The sequence below is a fragment of the Ascaphus truei genome, chromosome 15 (genome assembly GCF_040206685.1).
Source record: "Ascaphus truei isolate aAscTru1 chromosome 15, aAscTru1.hap1, whole genome shotgun sequence".
NCBI lineage: Eukaryota > Metazoa > Chordata > Amphibia > Anura > Ascaphidae > Ascaphus > Ascaphus truei.
The window spans coordinates 11935619-11952007 of NC_134497.1; the positions used below are offsets into that span (position 1 = coordinate 11935619).

The following is a 16389-nucleotide window of genomic DNA, read 5'->3' on the forward strand; positions in this document are numbered from 1 at the left end:
ACAGTCATTGGTTGAAGTGTATTAAAAAGTGATAATAGCTTGCCTAGTGCAGGGGAGCGGAATCCTTATAAATAAAGACACATTTCTTTATATCCATTTTTCAAAAGCTTTATGAAAAGGAAAGATATAGATAAAATACTGAAAGCCACTTTTTTCCCATGACAAGGTGATAAGGAAAGTAGTATGTGTGTGTGTGTGTGTGTGTGTGTGTGTGTGTGTGTGTGTGTGTGTGTGTGTGTGTGTGTGTGTGTGTGTGTGTGTGTTTATGTATATATATATATATATATATATATATATATAATCAAAAAATAAATAGATGATACCGTTCTGTGGCTAACGAAATGCTTTTATTTGTGCGAGCTTTCGAGATACACTGATCTCTTCTTCCGGCGATGTTACAATGAATGAAGCAAGCAAAAGCTAAACTATAAACAGTGTCTATTGGAATGTTATCTGTGCTGGTCCTTCCCCCGGTGTGGATGTGTTTCATGGCTGGAGGTGTCAAAAAGTTCCTGAAAGCAAGTGATGAAAGAGTGTGTATGTGTATCAGTGTGAATTAACATGAATGGAGAGCCCACAGTATATACAGTGCTTTACAAAAGGTGTGTGTGGAGTGGGAGCGGATATAAATGGTGTGGGTGGGTGTGGAAATGTGAGAGTTAGTAGCATAACTAAAAGTGTGTGTGGATACTATGTGGTCCCTATTGGTGTATAGGGATGGAAAAACAAGGAGTATAAGTATGTGTGAGAGACAGCTGTGTGTGCATACATATAGCACAGTATGTACAGACATGGCCTATAGCGCTCATGGGAAGAGAGTTCACTTGTGTCAGTAATGACTCATAAAATTTCGATCTCTGTTTAGGCCACTGCTAAGTGTCCCGAACAGTTGCATAAATTTGTATTCATGCAACCGTCTCTCTTTCGGTGTTTTAAGATTACCTTTGAGTATGGCAACCCTCAGATCGTTCACATATACACACACAATTATTAAGTTAAAAAGGAGTAGCAGCCAACATTTATTTAAAAAATTGCTGAGATTCTGTTCTTTAGAATTGGGTCACCGAGATAATCCCATGAGATATTCTTGTTCAATCCCTTAGTTCAGGGGTGCTCAACTCTAGTCCTCAAGATGCCACAACAGTCGAAGACTGAGCTACCGATTGAGCCACCTGTGCTACAGGTTGGATATTCTTAAACCCCAACCTGATGGGGGTTCTTGAGGACTGGAATTGAGCGCTCCTGCCTTAGCATCTGTTTGAAAACATATCTTCATGCCATCAGTATCACTGCTAGAGTGAGCCCAAATGTACATCAGAGCAAGCTACAAATGTAGTTCAATCAAATGGCTTGCTTCAAATTCATTTTCTTGTCAACAGAAAACCATGTCAAGATGTGACAATTATTGACTTGAACAAGACAGTGTGCATGGTATATTCATGAGTACAGGCACGCATGACAGGCCCAGCGTTATCTTGTATTGGTCTTTCAAAAAGAATACATAGCTCAAGCAGAGAAGGACGAAAGAAAGAAGTGTCCTCAAGAAACTGTTTCATTTTTGGATGTCATAGAACACCAATGCACAGTGTCTACATTTAAATTCCTACTTTGAGGTACATTTTATATACTCCGAAGCTGCTCTTCAGTCCACCATTTGTCTGAAAGTACCCATTTAAGGCTTGCGGATTTTCAGTTGAGAACAACGTCAACGGTTGCTTCGGAGTATATATAATTAACCCTTTGTTTCAATAGATCAAGGTATTTTGCATTCATTCCATCTGTTTATCTCTTAGGATGCTGGCCAGAAATGTCTTTGCCCAGGCAGTTTTTATATTGTCGCATGTTGGCAGAAGTTCGCGAACCAAGCACAATTTGGCAATAATTTTTTCACGAAAAACGTTGCGACTCAAATTTTAAAGGCGCCTTCACAACATTTGACGGTATTCTGGGCAAAGGGTTGCATGCCTAAGTAATATGAACTTTTACAACAATTTGATGACATCGCGAAATTAAGGCGAAAACTCTAGCGCCATTAGTTAAGCACATTTATAACCACTGTAGGTGAACCGTGCAATAAAATGACTGGCACATTTCTTAACTTTGATGCGTATTGAGTCATTTCAGCATCTCCTTTCTTTCAGCACACTTGATAATTTACTCCCAAATCATTTATATGTGTACATTTCCCGTAGTTAAACGATACTGTACTCTCTCTTTGTTCTGCTTCTCTTCAACATGATGCATTTGAAAATGCAAATGATACAGGCACCAACAACTTTACAACTCGGCGATACACGGAAGAGCAATTAACACCATGGTTAATTTAAACATCTTGTTGTTATTTTGTATCATGTTTAATAATATATTGAATGTGCAAATAGGCATCAACTGAGTATTTTTTGTTTTTTTAAAGAAACACAACATGATCTATGTCCGTGCAGAAGAACATGAGAACATTACTAAAAAAAATATAAGTGTACAATACAAAAAAAAACTTTGAGGTTTATCAGTATGGTATTCTGGATGTTGGATTTCAAAATGTTTCTTTTACAAAAATCATTTACACAAATGAAAGACTGATTGGTCCCATACATCGGTGAAGGATATATCAATATATACTGGTTGCAAAGCTGGAGCTAACCCAGTGCACGAAAAGCAGCATGAGATTTATCAATGGGAAAACCCCTGTTAGAATGTCTCCCATCCCACCTCTAGCATATTTCAATGGTAATCGTTATCTTTGGTAAATCTGGTTCTGGTTTTGGCCCACTTCTGACGCTGAAAGACCATGATAGACTACGTAATTAAACCGGACTGCACAGTGCTAGCGCTGTAAGCAGAAACTCTGTGTCCAGAGAAATCCAACAGATAGGTGCAGGTAATACTTGCTACAGTAAATCAAATGAATGCGTAGAAACATTCTGAGCTCTATGTATCAAAGGGCAAAGTCTTTATTATGTTGCAACCCCCGCAGAAATGTAACTGCGACAAACAGCGTCTGTGTATTAGTCTTGCTTGCGCCATTTTCGGCGACATCTGCGCCTGCCTGCGATGAGGGATTGATGGAGCATGTGGCAGTTAGGGCGGAGTTGCATTTGCGTAGCGGCGCAGGTCTGTGTATCAAATGCTAAAATAGCAGAAATACACTTCATAAATGCCGCGTTTCATTCCGGAAAAAAAAAACTATTTTTTTCACGCAACTGCATCCGCACACACGTTACGTCAATACATAGAGCGTCACAGCCCTATCGCAGGGGTGGGCAACTCCAGTCTTCAAGGGCCACCAACAGGTCAGGTTTTTAGGATATCCCTGCTTCAGCAAAAAAATTGGGAAAACGCCCCAACAGTGCATCTGGAAAAACTGCTTGCGAGTGGATATCACAATAAGCATCAGAAATGGCTGGGATTTCTGAAGCATAAGGATTCTCAATTGTTCTGGGTTTAAAGGGATATTCCTCCTGAGTAAGTACACTTGGTATTATTTGAGCCGTGCTGCACTGAATGCAATATGCCGTGTGAAGGGATAATGATCTGGTGAGGTGAGAATGCAACTCCACCTACCCCCCTCTAGCCCCCCCCCCCCCACGGCCCACTGTAATTCCACTGTATTGATTGCCCCAAACCTTTATAAGGTCTGTGCATGGCTCCCTCCTTCAATAATGTAGTGAGGTATAATGAAAAAATCACTTGACATATAGAAAAAAATGTAAGTGCTCACTCAGTCTCTGCTGTTTGGTGAATCTGTGGGCGTGCTCCAGCCGCATGTGTAGCAGCAAACGAAGAGATGAATGGCGGTGCACAGCGCAAAAAAAAAACTCCCGGACATCAGTGCAAGAACTGAGTACGAAAACGTCACTGGCACATAAAAACGAAGGTGAAAAAAACCAACGCGTTTCGCACCCACTGCAGTGCTCCAGCACCGGTGGCTCCGACAGTGGCTCAGTTGAAGACTGAAGCAGGGGATATTCTGAAAACCTGACCTCTTGGTGGCCCTTGGAGACTGGAGTGGCCCACCACTGCCCTACCTGATCTGAAGAAAGGACTTGAAAAGGCCATCAACACAACTCTCATCCTAACCCCCTGTAGCGTTTCTTTATACACATGCGTTGATTATTTTTTTCATTGTTTATTTCGCAAAGTGTTGCGCTACAAAGAAGTCCAAACAGTCATAACATACGTGTGGTATATACAATGGTTGTTATGTGACTTCTTACATATGCTGCATAGTTCGTTGTCTGCGTCTTGTTGCATACCCTATTGATACAATTTAAATTGAAACAGAATAATGTGTATTTAATCAATGTATAGCCATTATTACACTATAAACAATTATTATTAGCTTGATAAATACAGAAGATCCCAGTGTACTGTCGTTTGCTTGCACCAGCCCATCAAGTTGAATTGAGTAAATATTGGTCAATAGTCTCCCTATGCAGGTCTGATATCAGAGTAGGCACGTTGGAAACCTTTGATGAATACGGAAATCCATTCAAACAGCTCCTGTGAGTCTTGATCTTTAGATTCTCCAAACTTTTGCTAAGGGAAATAATAGCAGATATTAGTATAGCACAAATAAGGAAGCATTTTAATAGCCCAACAGTAATGCCAATGATTGGGCTACACTCCCTGATGCATGTCGTGCATTGGTTTGCCAAGTACCCCAATGCTTTTGTCTGCATGATAAATACATCGGTGAGAATCTTTACATAGATTTTGGAACAGATTACATTTAAGTGGGAAAGGACCAGGGAACTGGCAATAACTTCAAATTCTGCACTACACGTCAGAGGCTGGATATCTTGGGACTCGATGCTCTGCATTTGAAGATGGGTTTTGCCTTTCTGTCCCACAGATCTTTCCATTTCTCTTGTATTTTCATGCTTGAATGTCTAACCCTCTCTTTAACAAACTATTGTCCATCTCTTTTACACCATGTGCTTGAATTCTGGGGATCACTGTGGTGATTTGGGGATCATACTGTGATGTATCAGTTAAGTGTGTGTGTCCATCACTGCTTGCTATTGCCTACACATCAACAATCTCCTACAAACCTTAACTTAACTTGTTAGGCACTCCTCTGACTCATGATCTGTATCAACTATAAGACACATGATAAAGTGATTGATTGTTGTGCTTCTATATGCACTTTTCGGGAATGTAATACAATGACCCGGCTGTCCTTGTCTGACCTTAAATTCATATCTAGAGATCTTCTCTTTCATCTGAAACAGAATCCTCAAATATTGTGCGATTAGACTTTAGTTATACAGTGTATTTATGCATGTATGTATGTATGTATATATATATTTATATATATATGCAAATGCAAATACAACTGTATGCTCATCTGCATATCTTAGGCAGGTCTGCAACCCCGCCTTTCACCATTGTCACCCAGTACACAGCACTTCCACTGCAGCAAGGGATTCTGGGGAATGACATACAAATGAGCACACAGTGCCACTTTTTGCGGGGTTGCAGACCTGCCATAGACATGCAGATGAGCATACAGTTGTATTTGCACTTGCATATTTGCTTTGCTGTGGAGGGTTTTTGTCACTTTTTTTACTCACCATAACTTAACTCAGTTATATATATATATATATATATATATATATATATATATATATATATATATATATATATATATATATATATATATATATATATATATATATATATATATATATACAGTGTTCGACAAACCTATACATTTGCTCGCCCCGGGCGAGTGGATTTAACATTGTGGCGAGCTCCTATTGGCCCAAGCAGCACACGTTTGGTACTAGGTGGCGAGTAGATTTTTTTGTGTGGCGAGTAGATTTTTTGGTGATTTGTCGACCACTGTATATATATATATATATATATATATATATATATATATATATATATATATATATATATATATACAATTTATGTCACAGGACAAGCTTTCGAGAGTTATCCTCTCTTCTTCAGGTCAAGCAATACTGATATACAAAGGTTTCAATGGCTAAAACAGTGTAGAGAGAGGGGGGAAAAACAGCAGATATTTACTATAGATAAGGTAGGGTGTTAAATGTGTTTGAAGCCAGGGAACGGTGTCAAAGAAAGGTGGGGAGGGGTAGGGATACAGGGGTGGAGAGAGAAAGTGTGAATAAGAATAGAGGCAAGCAGGATAATTACAAGCAATTTTGATAGGGTATGAGAAAACCCATGTCCACATTAAGTCCTTTGGTTTTGGTGTCAAAGAGTCTTATCATTCTGAGTTCAAATGTTTTCCGTTCTTGGGTGCTTTTAAACATCCCATTGAGGATTCTGATTTTTAGATCATTTATGGAATGATCTGGTTGTGAGAAGTGATGTCCCACAGGTGAGCAGTATCTTCCTTCTTCGTGATGGAGTATGGAGTGTCTGTGCATATTCATTATTCCTTGTAGTTTTTGGCTGGTTTCCCCAATGTAGCAACCTTGGTCACATTTGTTGCACTGAATCATATACACTACATTCCTGGATGTGCAGCTGTATGATCCTTTAACATTGAATGTTCTATGGTTGTGACTGGCTGTGGGATCTTGGCAAATATGTTTGCAGAGTTTGCAGCGTGTGTTGCTGCACGGTTTTGTGCCATTATCCATGTCTTTAAAATCGTTGTGAAGTTTTCTGCTGACTAATTTCTGTTTGAGGTTTGGTGGTTGCCGGAACGCAAGAATGGGAGGTTTGGGAAAGATTTCTTTTAATGTCGCATCCTCTGTCAGCATGGGTTGCAGATCTTTGATTATTTTTCTTATGCCCTCTAGGGTAGGGTTGTATGTGGTCACTAGTGGTATGCGTGTGGTAGGTTCTTTCTGTCTGTATTGTAGCAGGTGTTCTCGTGGGGCTTTTATTGCAGATGTAATAGTTTTGGCAATGGTCTTTGGTTTGTATCCCTCTGTCTGAACGATTCGGTCAGGGTTGTGAGATGCCTGTTTCTGTCTTCAGTGTCAGAGCATATGCGGTGGTATCTTATAGCCTTGCTGTGTATGATACCTTGTTTTGTATGAGTGGGATGGAAGCTGGAGTTGTGGAGGTAACTGCATCTGTCAGTTGGTTTCTTGTATACAGATGTGTGTAGTTTGCCATCTTTCAGTGTTACTGTAGTATCTAGAAAGTTTACTAGGTTTGCCGAATAATCCATTTTGAGTTTAATAGATGGATGGAATGAGTTCAGGGACTTGTGGAATTAGATTTTCTTCACCCTCTGTCCATATTATAAACAGGTCATCAATGTATCTGTAGTATTTGTAGGGTTTGTGGAGGCATGTAGTTAGGAATCTTTGTTCAAGATTTGCCATGAAAAGATTGGCATATTGCGGTGCCATCTTGGTACCCATTGCAGTCCCCATCAGTTGTAGGTACATTTCCTTGTTGAAGCTGAAGTAGTTGTGTGTGAGGATGTATTCTATCAGTTTGGTAATTACATCAGCGCTGTATTTCTGATCCAGGGGAGATGTTGTAAGGAAATGCAGGCATGCCTCAATACCATCCTTGTGGAGGATGTTGCTGTAAAGGGATTCTACATCCATGGTAACTAGCAGTGTGTTGGATGGTAGTTGGTTGATGTTGTTAAGATTATTGAGAAAATCTGTGGTATCTTGTATGAAGCTGTTGGTGCTTCTGACTAAAGGTTTGAGGATATTCTCCACTAAGCTTGATATTTGTTCCGTGAGTGTATCCATACCTGTTATAATTGGTCTGCCAGGGTTTCCTGGTTTGTGGATTTTGGGAAGCATGTAGAAGATCCCAACTCCTGGGTTGTCAGGTATTAGTTGCTTCAATTGTGGTTGCAGGTGGTTAGGGAATGTTTGAATGAGATTCATGAGTTGCTTTGTATATTCCTGGGTTGGATCATGCGTTAGTTTCTTGTAGTAGGTGGTGTCTGTGAGTTGTCTATTGCCTTCTTCTATGTATTTGTTTGTGTTCATAAGCACCACTGCGTCTCATCCCTGGCTTCAAACACATTTAACACCCTACCTTATCTACAGTAAATATCTGCTGTTTTTTCCCCTCTCTCTATACTGTTTTAGCCATTGAAACCTTTGTATATCAGTATTGCTTGACCTGAAGAAGAGAGGATAACTCTCGAAAGCTTGTCCTGTGACATAAATTGTTAGTCCAATAAAAAAGGTATCACCTAATACTGAAGAACTCATTTATTCTGCACTATCGCAACTGGACTAACACGGCTATTTTCTGATATATATATATATATGTATATATATATATGTATATATATATATATGTATATATATACAGCTAAACCCCCTTATAACGCTGTGCTTGGGGTCCAAAGAATCACATCGCGCTATAAGCGGATCGCGTTAGAAATAATGTACAATTGTGTGCATTGCACAATAAAGTATTTAAGAAACCAATAATCGTGTTGTGAAGTATTCATAAATACAAAAAACGGTACTGCATTGGTCATAGCCATATAGCCGAGAGGCAAATTCTTGATCTTAACCAAAAGGCCGTTAAACTACCCACACTGTTTTGACCTTAATGGGTCTCCTCAGTGTGAGGGTGGTTATACTGGCTTTGCCATTTGAAGCTTTGGACAGGCATCCACCACACATATTATTTAAGTTATGGTGGGTAAAAAAAAAAATGACAAAAACCCCTCCACAGTAAAGCATATAGCAAATGGAAATATTACTGTATGCTCATTTGCATGTCCTAGACAGGTCTGCAACCTCGCCTTTCTCCATTATCACCCAGCACACAGCACTTCCACTGCAGCAAGGGATTCTGGGAAATGACATTCAAATGAGCACACAATGCCACCTTTTGCTTCAAAACCATATACATGGTCCTCTGCAAGCTTATGCTTGGTGCATTTCACAGCTTTGAGCACAGCCTGGGTTAAGATGCATAGCCAGTAAACCCACCCACAGACAGCCGTTTCGACCTTAATGGGTCTCATCAGTGTGGGGTTGGTTATACTGGCTTTGCAAAATGAAGCATGGGATAGGTTTCACCACACTTAGTTAAGTTATGGTGGGTAAAAAAAGTATATTATGTACAGTATATATATCTACTGGGTGGAATGCCAAGACACGTATTTTGGCTCTCTGGTCTGCACACATATGATTAACACATGAATTAACCAATGTAGGGCATTGGGGAGCAATGATTTGCTGGCCCTCGCTGGCCCTGAAGGGTTTCACCCCCCCCCCTACACTGCCCTGTAGAAGTAACAGTACTTTAACTCCAACGGCGCCACAATCAGCCCAAAGAAAAACCCCATTCAATGATTTCACCTGGCTGTGAAATGTCACTAATTACAATATACTGTGTATTCCAGGCAGAAGAATAGGGGTCCTTCATGTCAGACTCATGCATTCATTTGTATCATCGCTTCCATATCACAGGTGTATCATTAACCCCTTCTGTGTCGGAGGCCATGCTTTCATTTCTCTGCGATGCGCTGCTATTCCCTCTGGCACTAAAGAGTAGATATACGCGTCTATCCGCTCACCGGCGCTCACAAGGAAAGTTACATTACAGAGCCAAAAACCTAAAGACGGAGGAACCAGTCTTAGAAGCTGCAGGAATCTGCGGAATGTACATCCAGCGCAATCGGACAGTTGACCAAGTATCCGCCGGTGTTTGGTCGCCGAGGGACCCTTTTCCGCAGCTGCTCCTACGCTGAACACTCAACCACTGGCCATTTTGGCCAATAAGGTAAGTTCATTTAAGGGGCTTCAGCAGTTTGGGTAGGGGGTTAAGGATAGAAGTATTAGCATAAGGGGTTAGGTTTTTAGGGTCAGGGGTTAGGGTAAAAAGTAATGGATTTTAGGGCAAGGGGTTAGGTCAAGAGTTAGGGTAAAGGGTTTGGTTTTTAGGGTCAGGGTAAAGGTTTTGGTTCTTAGGGTCAGGGGTTAGGTTAAAGGGTTAGGTTTTAGGGCAAGGGGTTAGGGTCAGGGGTTAAGGTTTTTGTTAAAGGATTAGAGTAAGGGGTTAAGTTTGTAGGGTAAGGAGTTTAGGGTGAGGGGTTTAAGGTAAAGGGCTTAAGGTTTTTAGGGTAGGGGGCAGCACTATTATTAGGGGATTTTAGGGTAAGGGGTAAGGTTAGCGGCTTACCTTGATGGCGAAGTGGCTGGCGGTGAGAGCAAGCTAAACGCCGGCGGGGATTTGGTTGCGGCAAAACGGCCGCGACCAAATGTCCTACACCGACATCCAGCCCCCAAAATAGATCTTCTGCCAAAGAGGCGAGAAATGCGAGGCAGCGCAGAAGCGCGATATCTGGATCACTGATTGCGTCATTTGGTGAAAAGATAAAACGCTTGCAACATTTTCCGTGCAAAACCCAGAGTCCGTTTCGCACGTTGCGCACAGTGCTGCAAAAATGTTTCACTTCTCTTAATAAAAACCAGCCCCAAATCATAGAAAAAGAACCAGGGTGATATTCAGGGGAAACATCTATTGCCGCGACATTTAATAAGAAAAAAAGAAAAGCAAACTTCCATTTCTTGTCCCCCTTTGTGTATATTAAAAGTCCCAAATTTCATTATATTTACTGGGACATGCGGGGAAAAAAAACAAACACAGGCATACCCCGCATTAGCGTACGCAATAGGACCGGAGCATGTATGTAAAGCGAAAAATGTACTTAAAGTGAAGCACTCCCTTTTCCCCACTTATCGATGCATGTACTGTACTGCAATCGTCATATACGTGCATAACTGATGTAAATAACGCATGTGTAACAGGCTCTATAGTCTCCCCGCTTGCGCACAGCTTCGCTACAGATACGGAGCCGGTATTGCAGTTCAGGACGTGCTGACAGGCGCATGCGCGAGCTGCCGTTTGCCCAATGGGCGATATGTCCTTACTCGCGAGTGTACTTAAAGTGAGTGTCCTTATACCAGAGTATGCCTGTATTGAAATATTTACCAGCACTTCCGAGTACAGTTTCTTCATTTCATTGGCTCTTTTGGACAGCTCGGCTTGCTGGGCTCTGTAATGCTGCACAATATCCTGTGATGAGACGATGAGAAGCAAGGAGGACTATCAAAGACGGAGCTGTGCGTGAAGTATAAAATACGTTCTTACAGGATGCCGTTAGTAATATACCTTCAGATCTTTCACGAACTGGTTTTCGCGGCCTGTGGTCTTTTTATGCTGACTGGTGAAAGCCTGTGCGTACTGATCAATCTTTTGTAATTCCTTTCCTAAAACTGTAGGGAAAGAAAGGTGGTTATTATACAAAAATAAAATACCCCAAAACTAGTAACAGGTACTGGTATTACGTTTTCTCCTCTAAATAAAAATTGGTGGTTTTGCATCTAGTTTAGCACCCGGTGACATGGGGACACATGAAGGGCCCAGAGGAGGAACCTGTGACAAGGGGAGGCATAAAGGGCCCAGAGGAGGAACCTGTGACATGGGGACATGTGAAGGGCCCAGAGGAGGAACCTGTGACATGGGGACACGTGAAGGGCACAGAGGAGGAACCTGTGCCATGGGGAGGCGTGAAGGGCACCGAGGACGAACCTGTGACATGGGGACACGTGAAGGGCACAGAGGAGGAACCTGTGACATGGGGAGGCGTGAAGGGCCCACACGTGAAACTTGTGACATGGGGACACGTGAAGGGCCCAGAGGAGGAACCTGTGACAAGGGGAGGCATAAAGGGCCCAGAGGAGGAACCTGTGACATGGGGACATGTGAAGGGCCCAGAGGAGAAACCTGTGACCTGGGGACATGTGAAGGGCACAGAGGAGGAACCTGTGCCATGGGGAGGCGTGAAGGGCCCACACGTGAAACCTGTGACATGGGGACACGTGAAGGGCCCAGAGGAGGAACCTGTGACATGGGGACACGTGAAGGGCCCAGAGGAGGAACCTGTGACATGGGGAGGCATTAAGGTCTCAGAGGAGGAACCTGTGACATGCGGAGGCATGAAGGGCCCAGAGGAGAAATCTGTGACATGGTAAGGTGTGATGTGCCCAGACGCGGAACCGGTGACATAGGGACACGTGAAGGGCCCAGTGGAGGAACCTGTGACATGGGGAGGCTTGAAAGGCCCAGAGGAGGAACCTGTGATATAGGGGGGCGTGAAGGGCCCAGTGGAGGAACCTGTGACATGGGGAGGAGAGAATTATATAGTGGGGCACAGAGAGTCAAAATGGGAGAACCCTATGTCACTCTCTTCTCCCCCATGTTATATAACCCCCTCCATGTCACTCCCCTCCTCTCCACATCTCCCACTTTTACATTTACCTCCCACTCACTCCCCCTTCATGTCACTCTCTCCCCCATGTCACTTGTCCCCCTCCCCCTGAACCAAACCCCCGCTCCAACTCAAAATATATACAATAGTTCATTTGTTAACTTGATGAAAAGTTATTAATTAATATATTAATAATTCAATACATTGATATGCTTATCACCGAAGCCTTCAACAAACAAATGCTTCTTTATATAGGGACTGCTAAACTGCATTAATTGCAAAGAGCTGTGGGGACAAATAGATTAATGCCATAGTCTTACCCATAAATAAGAGAATAAATAAGATAAAATACGCCCTCCACCCCCAAACACACAAACATCCCCATAACAAACATTTCTAACTGTATAATAGAATAGAATTATATTGCAAGCAGAGCTCCCAGCACCCATGATATACCGAAAAATAAATGTTAGAAGCACGTAATTCTGTTTTTCATTTAAGTATCTGTGTTGCCTAATGTCACGATCAGGGTTGACGGAACTACTAGAGATCGCGCTTTCACTATAGAGCAGGGGTCACCAACTCCAGTCAGATAAAACCAATTCTAATTCACACGGACCCTGTTAACCCCTTCCTGGCATCGACTGGGTTAAACTGCCCATACGATGCCATAGAGCAGCGGTGACGGACTGCAGTCCTCAAGGGCCACCAACAGGTCAGGTTTTAAGGCTATACCTGCTTCAGCAGAGGCGACACAAATCGGTGGCTCGGCCAACGACTAAAACCTCTCAAGTTGGTGGCCCTTGAGGACTGGAGTTGTCCAGCCCTACTATAGAAGAAAGATAATCCACGTGAGCCCACCCCTGCTATAGAAGAAAGATAATCCACGTGAGCCCACCCCTGCTATAGAAGAAAGATAATCCACGTGAGCCCACCCCTGCTATAGAAGACAGATAATCCACGTGAGCCCACCCGTGCTACAGAAGAAAGATAATCCACGTGAGCCCACCCGTGCTACAGATTAAAGATAATCCACGTGAGCCCACCCGTGCTATAGAAGACAGATAATCCACGTGAGCCCACCCGTACTATAGAAGACAGATAATCCACGTGAGCCCACCCCTGCTACAGAAGAAAGATAATCCACGTGAGCCCACCCCTGCTACAGAAGAAAGATAATCCACGTGAGCCCACCCGTGCTACATCCACGTGAGCCCACCCGTGCTATAGAAGACAGATAATCCACGTGAGCCCACCCCTGCTACAGAAGAAAGATAATCCACATGAGCCCACCCCTGCTACAGAAGAAAGATAATCCACGTGAGCCCACCCGTGCTACAGAAGAAAGATAATCCACGTGAGCCCATCCCTTCTACAGAAGACAGATAATCCACGTGAGCCCAGCCGTCACACTTAATATTTCACATTTGTCACAGTCGTCACATTGCCGTCGGTGTGGCCGGCCACACATTGCCGTCTGTGTGGCCGGCCACACATTGCCTTTGGTTTTCTAATAGTTCTGCAAATCATTTGCAAAGACATTTACAAGATATATATTAACCTTATCCATGCTGATTAGTATTAGAATGCCACGCAGGTCCTGCCAGCAGAGAGGAGCTTTGTGCATTTATCGATTCGCCGCTAAACACAAAGCAATCAATAAGGGCATATTTTTCATGCCCGGAGTCAGCATATTATTCTCTGTCACGGTAATCGGCCGCGGAATATAAGCAAGAATGAAGATAAACAACCGCACTAACATCTCCTTGCATTACTCACACGGCACGATTTTCAGAGCTACATTTCTTACGCTCCTGTGGATTGGGTGTCAGTGTTTGGTTAATATGACTTTTTGCTGGTGCATCAGTCCACGTGACCTTTTTTATATTAAGGCCACCTACCTTGCTGAGACACGGATTCGTGAATGCGGACAATAATGTCATTGATTAAAGACCATCCAGCTGCCACTGAAATTAGCTCTAAATGAGTCACCGTGTTTCCTTCAGTTATTAAAGATGTTGGCTGAAAGATTTCAATCTGTGATATTTTATGGAGCAAATAAAATAATCACGTGTGAGCACAATCACACGTGTGACCCTGCTTTTCCACATTCCCTTAGCATACTGTGCTTGCACTGCAGCCGGGGAGTCTGGGTAATGACATGCAAATGAGCAAACAGGGTCACTTTTTCCTTCAATCCATATTAACTATAAATGTATGCCTGCCGCATTACACAGCTTTTCAGCACAGCCTGGGTTACAGAAGTGCAAAGCCCGTAAACCTATGCACAGACGATTGTTAACATTAGATTGAAGAACACATTTTTCTGAATAATGAATTTGAACAGCTCATGCTTCCCCCATGAGTACGTGCGAACTACAAGACTTCCAAGAAGAAATGTAGGTCTACTTCTCGAAGTCTCCCTGGTGTTAGGTAATCTCTTGTGGAATCGGACCCATTCCTCGCAGCCCTCCCTCGCTGGACACTCAGCCGCCGCCCATTTCACCAATAAAGTAAGTTAACTTAAAGGGCTTTAGCGGTTAGGGTTGGGGATTAAGCATAGGGGTTAGGTGTTTAGGGTAAGGGATTAGGATAAGGGGTTAGGTGTTTAGGGTAGGGGATTAGGATAAGGGGTTAGGTTTTTAGGGTAGGGGATTAGGGTAAAGGGTTAGGTGTTTAGGGTAGGGGATTAGGATAAGGGGTTAGGTGTTTAGGGTAGGGGATTAGGATAAGGGGTTAGGTTTTTAGGGTAGGGGATTAGGGTAAAGGGTTAGGTGTTTAGGGTAGGGGATTAGGGTAAGGGGTTAGGTGTTTAGGGTAGGGGATTAGGATAAGGGGTTAGGTGTTTAGGGTAGGGGATTAGGGTAAGGAGTTAGGTTTTTAGGGTAGGGGATTAGGATAAGGGGGTAGGTTTTTAGGGTAAAGGGATAGTTTTTAGGGTAGGGGATTAGGGTAAAGGGTTAGATTTTTAGGGTAGGGGATTAGGGTAAGGGTTAGGTTTTTAGGGTAGGGGATTAGGGTAAATGATAAAGGTTTTAGTAGCAAGGGGCTTTAGGGCAAGGAGTTTTAGGGCAAGGGGTTAAAGTTTTTAGAGTAGGGGGTAGCATTAGTATTACGGGTTAAGATTAGGGTTTTTTATGGTAAGGGGTAATGGTAGGGGTTTAGCTTCGCGGCGAGATGTGACTGCGACAAGGCGATTGGCGGCGGTGACTTGGTCGCGGCAAAACGTCCGCAGTCAAAGGTCCCAGACCGATCTCTAGAAGTCACATCGACCTGGCACTCAAGGGATTAGTTGGAGTGTCGGGCAAATATGGGCCAAGCAACCATCCTAGCACCAGAGTCTCAAAGGTAGTCACAAAGGATGGATAAATACCGCAGCAAGGGCAGGGAAGATGGATATGAACACGGCCAACAGATAAGCGGAAAGGCAATGCCACCCGTCAATCCAAAGGCAACACTAAAAATACCCCTTAGGTAATCAGGTCATCGGAACCTCATGGATAAGTAATGTGTTTGTATTCCCCACATGCAACGTGATCTCTTCCTTCTGCTCTACATCCCTGGGTTTACACAAAGTATTAAGATTACGACTATCCCAAGGGGATCTTAAATGGTTCCACTTTGGAAAGGGATTTGATTATTTACTGTACACTGTATACCTTGACTCCCTTGCTGCATTGCGAGGTGAAATCACGACCTACCATGCATTCCAAACCCGGTAAGATTTTCAGAACCAGAACCCCCAACATTATTTAGAACCAAAACCACAACGCCAGATTCATCTCTATAGTGGCTCATTGCTATATCTTTTTAAACTATTTTACGTTTTTCAGTTTTATTATTTTACTTTCTTACTGTAGTTCCTTTTTTTAATTTTAGCATTTGCCCGCGTCTTTTTTTCCCCACCATTTATTCAAAGTCCGAGGCCAAACAAATCAAAATTTGGCAAAACCAGAACCAAAACAAGATTATTTTTCTCCCCAAAACCAAAACACAAACAATTTTTAGAACCAAAAAAAAAACTAAAACCCAAAAGAAGATGCCCACCCTTAATATATAATATTCTTTTTCTCCCGTTCTAAATGATGTTATGTAAAGCTGCACAATTGTTCACTGTTTCCATTACTAAAGCACTTTAAAACCAATGGAAGTTTTTTTCTTTTCTTATTAAATCTGGTGCAGTATTTTTGACCCGG

General features: G+C 42.7%; 1 protein-coding gene across 1 annotated transcript in view; it reads right to left on the reverse strand.

Moving 5' to 3' along the window:
• Positions 1-4110: 4110 nt before the first annotated feature.
• Positions 4111-16389, reverse strand: part of LOC142466513 (uncharacterized) — an 80193-nt gene continuing 67914 nt past the window's right edge. Inside the window, exons 15-17 of the mRNA XM_075571592.1 lie at positions 11095-11198; positions 10915-10998; positions 4111-4536 (exon numbers count right to left, since the gene is read on the reverse strand). Coding sequence (XP_075427707.1) covers positions 4429-4536; positions 10915-10998; positions 11095-11198 — 296 coding nt within the window. The 3' untranslated portion in view covers positions 4111-4428. The remainder of the gene's footprint in view (positions 4537-10914; positions 10999-11094; positions 11199-16389) is intronic.